Source organism: Salvia splendens, chromosome 5, assembly GCF_004379255.2.
Source record: "Salvia splendens isolate huo1 chromosome 5, SspV2, whole genome shotgun sequence".
Taxonomy (NCBI): Eukaryota; Viridiplantae; Streptophyta; class Magnoliopsida; order Lamiales; family Lamiaceae; genus Salvia; species Salvia splendens.
Genome location: NC_056036.1, coordinates 802,592 through 812,322, shown reverse-complemented (window position 1 = coordinate 812,322; position 9,731 = coordinate 802,592). Strand labels below are relative to the sequence as shown.

Below are 9,731 nucleotides of genomic sequence, written 5' to 3'. Positions count from 1 at the left end.
TTTTGCTGGATTTCATGGAGTGATTCCCCATAACATCGGAAACCTTTCATATCTACGCACTCTAGATATGGCCGGATTTCCAAACCTCGTGCCTGCTGGTCACAAGAACTACTATCACAGCAAAACCTTGGATGGTTATCGATACATGGAATTTGCTGCTCAAGTAAGTTTTCCAAACCTGCTACAAGTTGATAATCTTGAATGGTTATCGCGGCTTTCTGGACTCGAGCATCTCAATATGAACTTTGTGAACCTCAGCAGAGCTACAGATTGGGTGCAGGTGATCAACACACTCCCTTCTTTGCAACAGCTTCATTTTCAAAATTGCAGTCTTGGTTACATATCTTGTCTGAGTTATCTCAACATCGCTTCCTTAACTCGTCTTGGAACAACTCTTTCATAGGTCCAATTCCAGCTAACAGTAATGCCACCAAACTGAAGTATATTGATCTCTCTTTTAATTTTTTAAACTCCACAGTTCCGAGTTGGCTCTATTCTTATTTAGATTTGGAGTTTGTTATTTTGGATTACAACGTCCTAACTGGTGCAGTTCCAGCAGGATTTACTAACCTGTGCAAAACAAGAAGGCTGTCCTCATCCAACAATAATTTCCAAGGAAATATATCTGATTTATTTGGAAATATGTCGGGGTGCTTCTTGGAAGCATTGCAAGTCCTAGATTTTCAGTTTAATCAAATCTCTGGTCAGCTGATAGATCAAATAGGAGAGTTTAAGAATCTCGAATATCTTAATCTCAACGAGAATTTATTAACTGGTCCAATTCCGGCCAGCATAGGAAAGTTGTCATCTTTGAAAGTTTTGGCATTAGGTGGTAACAAACTAACACAAAATCTTCCTCATAGTTTGGGCCAACTTTGTAATCTTGAAAGAATTCTTATCTTTGATAACAAGCTGGAAGGAGTAGTGACTGAAACTCTCTTCGCAAATCTCACTAAACTCAAAGTTATCTCAGCTTCTCACAATCAGTTGAGTTTGAATGTAAGCCAAAGTTGGATTCCCCACTTCCAACTTATTGCTCTTGGACTAGGATCATGGGGCTTAGGCTCCGGCTCCAAGATTCCTTCATGGCTTGAGACGCAGAAGAATCTCTCGAAGTATCTGGATCTGTCTAATACTGGAATCTCAGGTAGTGTTCCAAGCTGGGTTTGGAATACTCGGGTCTTGAATCTCTCCCATAACCAGCTTCATGGAGAGATCCCAGATGCCGGTGGCGCTGCTCAGTTTATATACTTAAATTCTAACAAACTCAAAGGCCAATTGCCTCGAGTTGGAGATGCTTTGCAGGAGCTGGACCTGTCCAATAATTCATTCTCTGGAAGCATACCTCACTTTCTATGTGATGAGACATATCCAACATATTCATTCGAGATTCTTCATCTGGGAGAGAATCTATTGAGTGGGGAATTGCCAGATTGTTGGAACAAATGGGCTTCTTTGAGATATCTGAGCCTAGGCAATAACCAAATATATGGAAGAATTCCAAATTCTATTGGATTTCTTGCGAATCTGGAATCTTTGAATCTTCAAAACAATAGATTCTCTAGGGAGATACCTTTTTCAATGCATAACTGCATTAAGCTGGTGAAGATTGGGCTTGCAGATAACAACCTTGTAGGGAACATACCGGCGTGGATAGGAACAAGCTTAGTCGGGTTGAGGATTCTGATACTGCGCTCGAACAACATGAGTGGTGAGATCTCTTCAGAGATTTGCCAGTTGAGCTATCTCCAGATATTGGATCTCTCCAACAATGAACTCTCAGGCATAATACCAAGGTGTTTTCATAATTTCACTGCAATGGTTATGAAGAAGAGTTTGTCAGATCTATTCAGACAGTATGGAAATGAGAAATCATGGCACTCTTACTCCCTTTTCAATGCAGGAGGGTTCAGAGAGAGCGCATTGATAGTTAAAAAAGGCGGTAAACTGGAGTTCGACAACATTCTTCCCTTGGTTACCAGCATCGACCTTTCAATGAACAGTCTGTCTGGAGAAATCCCAAATGAGTTAACAAGTTTGTCGGAGTTGGGATCCTTATACTTGTCAGGCAATCAGCTAACAGGTTTGATCCCCGAGAATATTGGAGAAATGAAGCAGTTGGTATCTCTTGATCTATCAAGAAACCCCCTTTATGGTCGAATTCCCAGCAGCCTTGCATCCATATCCGGTTTGGGTTATCTCGACTTGTCTTACATCAACTTGACAGGAAGGATTCCAGACGGCACGCAGCTCCAGAGCTTCAATGCTTCAAGCTTCGTCGGTAACCATCTCTGCGGCCTGCCATTGACAAGCAACTGCAGTGAAGGAGGAATTAAAGAGATGAAGGAGAAAGTTGCAGAGGTTGAGTGGTTTTATGTGCTGCTGTCTTTGGGTTATGCAGTGGGATTTTCAGTGGCTTGCACAGCATTAGTGTTGAAGACGAGGTGGAGATATGCATATTTTGGGTTGATAGAGAGGATGTGGATAAGATTCACAACATCTACATAGGATTAACAATGTATTATGCCTCTACTCTCAAATTCTGTAGTGTAATGTTGTTTTCTTTTTCTCCCAGTTTAGCTAAAACTATTGTAACCTTAAATCAACTTTCCATATGTCTGATTTATAATATTGAAGTTGTTGGTCACAAATTTTGAGCAAAGAGGTTAAAGAAGAGACTAAAAGTTTGGTTAGACATTTTATCAAACAGGAACTGTCTATAATTTGAATTTACGACGACTGAAATTGGCAGAATTCAAAACATTCCTTATTCAATTTGAACTTACGATGAAAGAAATTGGCAGAATGCAAATCTGCAACGACGCATTGTTTCTTCACCGATTAACAATGTATTATCTGCGCACTCTCAAATTCCATGGATGTTGTTTTCTTTTTCTCCCATTTTAGCTAAAACTACCATAACCTTACATCAACTTGCCATATTTATTGTTGATAACAAATTCTGAGCAAAGAATTTACTCTCAAGGGAGAAGAAAGCAAAAGTTTGGTTCGGGCATTTTATCAAACAGTAACTGTCCATAATTTTAATTGATGACGAAATAATAGGCCTTGAGCTCATAAATAGGAGGTTATAATGAATAAAATGGGGATTATGTAGAAAATTATTTATATTATAAATCATAAAACAGAAATAAAAGGCCAAGCCCATTGGGCTCAATCGCATGCAAACCTCTCTATATTCCTTTAGGTATAGCAATATTTAATTCAATTTATTCAAATCAGTTCATTATATATAGCCAAATCGATTTACTACATAAATCGCAGCTTTTCACCAAGAATTTTTCTCCCATGGATAATTACGCAACTTTGGTATATGTATTCTCCATTTCTTCTTCTGCCTTTTCCTATTTATTGTATATTTTGCTAATTTTCTGCCTTTTCCTATTTATTGTATATTTTGCTAATTTTCTTGCTCTCAAAATTGCAGCGTTGTGTTCTGAAAGTGCATTCTCGTTGCGACGCATGCAAGAGACACACCGTGGAAATACTAACTTCAATCACCGGTAATCAAAATATAGTCATTTTTTATGTACTATGTGATTAATATCTTTCAGATTTTGAAGAAATTCACAATAATTATTTGCAAGGAACGTACGATATCACAATGGATGCAGAGAGAAGTGAAGCGATGATCGTGGGCCAAGTCGACCCGAATTATTGCATCAGGGCAATATCAAGATGCAATGGACATGCGGAACTAGTGTGGGCAAATCTCAAACATCCAAAAATGGGAGGTGAATCTTATGGCTATGGTAGCTTCGGAAATTCCTATGGCCACGGGGGTATTCAAGTAGGACGATTCCAGAATATTCTTACACTTCTAACAATATCAACTATGATTATGAATATGATCGTAGACAACGTGAGCCTTATCCTATCATTGATTATACCATCCCTTACCACAGTGAAGATTCCATGAATCTATGTACCATACTTTAATAAACTATTTTTTTCTCCTATTTGTATTACAATATTTTGTGATAGTTCAATTATCTCATCACTGAAACTAATTTTTGCATCCTTATGTGGGCTATAAATGTTTTACTAAGCTCAATATTTCCTGATCTCGTTGTATTTGGGCCTATAAATGCCTTCTACAGTGATTGGGCCGACCGGCCCACAAGGCTTCTCATTTAACACACAATTCAATAGAATATGTAAAAGTTGAGATTTAAAGTTGAGCCATTTTGAACATTAAACTTCTTAATAAAGATATAAATATAGTGATTTCAGTTTTTTTTAATAATAATGTAGTAGTTTACAAATATTGTGCACGCCTGCATAGTACATAAAACAGTTCATTAATGATGTAAATTACAGATATTAAAAGCCGTGAAGTAAGATTCTAGGGTTGTCATTTAGTACAATTTAAGTAAGCATTACAAAAAAATCCGGTATTCGAACCCGAAATTCCTATAAATTTATGTATAGAATTGCAACAGATATCCGGTCTACTGATTATGAAAGCAAGAATAGTCTTATAATGTATCATCTTTGCTATTTGAGTTAGGTCTCATTGATAGATCTAACATACACTAAGGACTCAGCTCGGTTCGAAAGATTATATTATTCATTATTGAATACGTATTACATTTGGTTCATGCGATTAAATCTTACAACTCAATCTTAAATAGATAATCATATGATTATGAGTTATAGTCACCTCCTTCCAACAAAGAAAATTTCACAATTTAATTCTAAACATATAGATATTATATAATAATAATAAGTCATAGCAATTAAATAACACCTAAAATTAAATAGCACAACATTCAAATGTGCCACGAACAACACAACATTAACTCATGACTCATATTTTGTACCAAAATAAGGAGTCCTGCTCACCAAAATATTCCCTACACGTCTCAATGCGTCCAAATGGAGCATTAATGTAGCTCAATTATATGTTGAAATACTATTACTATTTTAGATTTAGTAACGACAAGTGAAATATCTAATTAAAGTTATGTTATACTATTGCGAATGCTAGTGGTCTCCTACACTTTCAATATATTTTGTGTGAATATAAATATTTATCCCACGACTCACAAGTCACAACTCCAAATTGAAATTCTTGCATATACCTAGACATCATTATGCCATCATGTGAAAAATATACATCGTACATAAATGGAACTGAATCCACAATTCTTGTCACTTAAATTAGGTCTCATTACAAATCCACTTGCGTTGTTATGTTATATAGCACAAGAATTAAATGGGCCACAAACAACACACATTAACTCATGACTCATATTTACTACCAAAACAATAAGGCCTACTTAACCAAAATATTCCCTACACTACACCTCTATGTTTCCAAATGGGACATTGCAGCTCAATTATATGTAGAAATATTATTATTATGTTAGTCTGATATGTTACAAATTTGAAAATTTCAAAGTCAAGGTTCAAGAAAATGGGACATTGAAAAGGAAATTGGTGGCCTATCATTTTTAATTTTTTTTATCACATGATAGTTTTAAATGGTTGAGAACCCCACTTTTCTTGTCAACACTACATGACCTTCAATATAACTTTTAGGGTGTCCACAATGGTGGCCCTTGAAGGCCACCTCTGCTGGGATGACTGGCCACGGAATTGGGGCGATTGCGGACTCCACATCTGATTGGGGAAGTTGTCGTATCCCGAGTCTCCGTACCCCGGGGAATCACCATCTCCACCTTACATTTTTTGTAGGGATTGGAAGTGTAATGAAGGGATCGGAAGTATAGAAAGAAGTGAAAAAAATGGAAATGGAAGTTCATATTTATAAAAAAAATTTGAAAAAAAATAAAAAAAAATTCGGCGGCCCAGCAGCGAAACGCGGCCCGCTGCAGTGGAGGGCCGCGGCTCACACGGCTCAGCCGCGTGAAGGCCGCGGCCGCGGCTCGCCCTCAGCTCTCGGCCCTGCGCCCCGCCTCTCGGCTCTCTGCAATGGGGGGCCGCGCACCGAGCCGCGGGCCGCGGCTCCCCCATTGTGGACACTCTTAAGCATTAGTTAAGAGGGCCTACATTTATCTTGTTGTCACACTTCAATAATACTCTATTTGATACCAACACATAACTCCCAGTGGTATCCCACATATTGAATTGTGTCTAAAAATTGATATTATGATTATTTGAAGATATAGATACTGATATAACCAGCATCAAATTAGAGTGATAAGTATTTATAAAATTGAAATGGTGACTAATATGGATGAATTACTAAACATACATCTTATAATTATGTTCTGGAATAATTATTTTTCAATTCCATAATTAAGATAATTGAAATTATTTTTTGCTGTTTCACATACAAAAACAGGCAAATACTTTTTGCTGTTTTTATCTAGCTAGAGAAGACTTTTTCAATAATAATTTTTATACTAATATTGTGCATTTCCAGTTTCCAACTGAGGCCCAGTATTATACACGTAGACGTAGTGACTATTGATACAACTCTGTATCTGTAAGACTTTGACTGGTAAAATATTTGTTTTATTTTTTTTATATTGTATACATTCTAGATAGATCATAGTCAATCATCATACACATAATTCCTTTTTTTAATACATACGACAAGATTCTCACTATGTAAATTAATTATCTCCCATAAACAATAAATTATACTCCAGTTTCGTACATAGTACATTATTTCTTATATTACAATATATGATTAATAAATTTCATATATAAACTAAAGTTATCAGTCAGACTCTACTCAATCCGATGACACACACAAATGCACACATTTCTATAAATAAATATAAAACGAAGTGAAACCGTTGAATGTAATTGAAAAATAACAATAATACAAAACGAATTAAAAACGTTAAATCCTACTATTATTTATACATATTATATTATATTATATTTTTTTGATATGTACATATCTGTTGACCACTTCTCTTCTTAGTACATTATATTTCTGTTGACCACTTCTCTTCTTACATTCTCTTAACTTTATTTACATTATAATTATTTAAAATTTGATTTTATAACTCAATATAAAACCAATTATTTTTATAGATATCATCACAGAGATAATATTAACACAAACTATTGCATCACAAAGATATATCCACGCCAATTTTATTAGATAATATGCGTTGTGCTCTATTTCAATTAAATTCATTTAATAAAAAATACGTTTGAGTTTTTTTATTAAATATATATAATTAAAAATAATAACTCAAATACTTTTACACTATTATCCTATCCTACTTATTTTAGGTAGAGATTGCGGTTATTGGCTTTAAGATTGAGCTTCAATTTTATTTATAAAAATTTAATATGAAAATAATAAGAACTAATTTTTAGTTAAAGTAAAATTATGGTAAAGATTTTTCTCTACATTGCATTTTGGTAAAGATTTTTCGAAAATCTCCTAAATAATAAGCATTAATTCATAGTATTGTGGAAAATACAAATAAATATGTACTCGTAAATAATTATTTTTCCAAACATACTTATTTACCGATGAAAATTCTAATAATGAAATGCGTGTCCAATTCGCGTTCGCAGCGTGTAAGTTTATTTCGCAACAAATTCGCCTCTTTCCATTTTCGACCCTAAAAAATCCCCTTTTAACTGCCAAATTTATTAACAGTTCCCATTAAACACAGAAATCCATTTTCTTAATTACACGTTTAAATACCTCTGTAATTACTCTGTTCTTTTCACTACAAAATCTGTCCAATTTCTCTCTATCATCACTCCACATTCCTCCCTTTCTCTCTATCATCAACACCTTCACTCCATAAAGTTCGTGTCTTTGAATTTATTCTGTGATTGGGTGTTCTGAAAAGAAGATTTCTTGAAATAAAAAACAAAAAAGTTTCAATCTTTATTTCCGATTCTTGATCGGAATCCACTTTTCCCAAATCCAAGATCCGATTCTTGAATTTCCGGCTTCAATTTCCCAAATTTTTTTCATGTGATCTGAGATTGATCAGAAAATGCCGATTACTGAATCATCATCATCAGCTCCGAGCTCAATTTTCTCGATCCTGAGCCGGCGGCGCGATCAGGTCCATTCAATTGAGCCGCCGTCGCACTCCGCCGCCGACACGGAGGCGGAGGCCTTCCAGCGCCACGTCGCCGACCGGTTCAACGGCCTAGCGGCGGCGGACTCCGGCAGCCTCCTGTCAATCCCATGGCTGCGCAGCCTCCTCGACGCATTCCTCCTCTGCCAGGAGGAATTCACGGCGATCATGGCCAGCAACGCCGCCGTCCTCCGCCGTACTCCGGTGGATCGCGCCGCCGCCTACTACTTCGACCGGAGCGTCAAAGCCCTTGACGTCTGCAACGCCGTCCGCGACGGAATTGAGCTGATCAGACAGTGGAAAAAGCAGCTTGAAATTGTCCTCACCGCCTTGGATGGCCGCCGGAGAGCCACCAGCGACGCCCAATTCCGCCGAGCCAAGAAAGCCCTAATCAATCTCGCCATCGGAATGCTCGACCGGAAGCAATCCACAGCCACGTTCGCGACGAGAAACCGCTCGTTCAGCCGCCACCACGACCAGAAAAGCCCGGGGGTAGTCCACTCCCGGTCCCTCTCGTGGAGCGTGTCCCGGTCGTGGTCCGCCGCGAAACAACTGCAAGCATTATGCAATAACCTAACCCCGCCCCGTCCCAACGAGACGAACGGGGTTAGTTTATCCGTGTTTACTATGAGCCACGTGCTCGTGTTCACAATGTGGGCCCTGGTGGCCGCAATCCCGTGCCAGGATCGCAGCCTGCAGGCCCATTTCCACGTCCCGAAGCAGTTCCCGTGGGCCGGGGCAATCCTCTCGCCACGGGAGAGGATATTGGAGGAGTCGAAGAGGGCGAACGCGTGCGGGTTGCTGAGGGAGATTCGAGAGATTGAGAGATGCTCGCGGCGTTTGAACGAGCTCGTTGATTCTGCGGAGCTCCCATTGTCGGAGGAGAGGGAGAGGGAGGTGAAGGAGAGGGTTGAGGAAGTGAGGAATGTGAGTGAGGGTTTGAAGAGGGAGCTTGATCCATTGGAATCACAAGTTAGACAAGTGTTTCATTGCATTGTTCGAAGTAGAACTGAAGGTCTTGTTTTTATTACATGATTGATGAGTGTTTTTGTGTAAAGAAATTAGTAGGAAGGAAGAGGGTTGGATTCTGCTTGTGCTGTGTCCATGATGTTCATTTGTATTCTCTATGAATAATGAATTTTGTTTTTGAGTAAATTGTCTTGCTTGGATGGTTTATGTATCAATTGCACGATTTTCTATCCATTTTCTGTTTGTAGAATGTTTTGATATGGTGTGTAACACAGTTGGTCGTATAAATTGTAATTGTGGGACTCATATATTGTAGTTGTGGAGTGCTTGCATAATGTGTTACTCCTGCACAATTATTTATAGTCCTTCAACACAAAATGTAACTCACATGTTCATATAATGTAGTGGGATTGTGTATTGCAGCTATCAAGTGTTTGCATAATGTGTTATTCGTCACACATGTTCGTATAAGTTGCTTGTGTAATGTGTCCCTCACGTTGCATAGTGCTCTAACACACATATCTGTATAATTTATAGTTGTTGGATTTCTGTATTGTAATTATCAAGCTACTTTATAGTGTGTCACACGCCACATCTACTGATAAAGTTGTTGTGGGAGGACACTAGCACTATGTATTATAATTGTGAAAACTTTATCACAATTGGTTTAACATTGGGGATGCTCTTACTATTATCAACATTGGTTTAAAA

General features: G+C 37.8%; 3 protein-coding genes across 3 annotated transcripts; all 3 read left to right on the top strand.

The window, feature by feature from the left end:
- The first annotated feature begins 67 nt into the window (after positions 1–67).
- LOC121802534 (receptor-like protein EIX2) lies at positions 68–2,508 on the top strand. The gene is made up of 3 exons (XM_042202220.1): positions 68–280; positions 331–421; positions 506–2,508. The coding sequence occupies exons 1-3, from the start codon at positions 68–70 to the stop codon at positions 2,506–2,508; spliced, it is 2,307 nt and encodes a 768-aa protein (XP_042058154.1).
- A 794-nt stretch (positions 2,509–3,302) lies between these two features.
- LOC121802530 (heavy metal-associated isoprenylated plant protein 32-like) lies at positions 3,303–3,940 on the top strand. The gene is made up of 3 exons (XM_042202216.1): positions 3,303–3,330; positions 3,449–3,524; positions 3,609–3,940. The coding sequence occupies exons 1-3, from the start codon at positions 3,310–3,312 to the stop codon at positions 3,938–3,940; spliced, it is 429 nt and encodes a 142-aa protein (XP_042058150.1). The 5' UTR covers positions 3,303–3,309.
- Positions 3,941–7,964: 4,024 nt separating this feature from the next.
- Positions 7,965–9,086, top strand: LOC121802524 (protein ROH1-like). The gene has a single exon (XM_042202212.1). The coding sequence runs from the start codon at positions 7,965–7,967 to the stop codon at positions 9,084–9,086; it is 1,122 nt and encodes a 373-aa protein (XP_042058146.1).
- Positions 9,087–9,731: the final 645 nt, after the last annotated feature.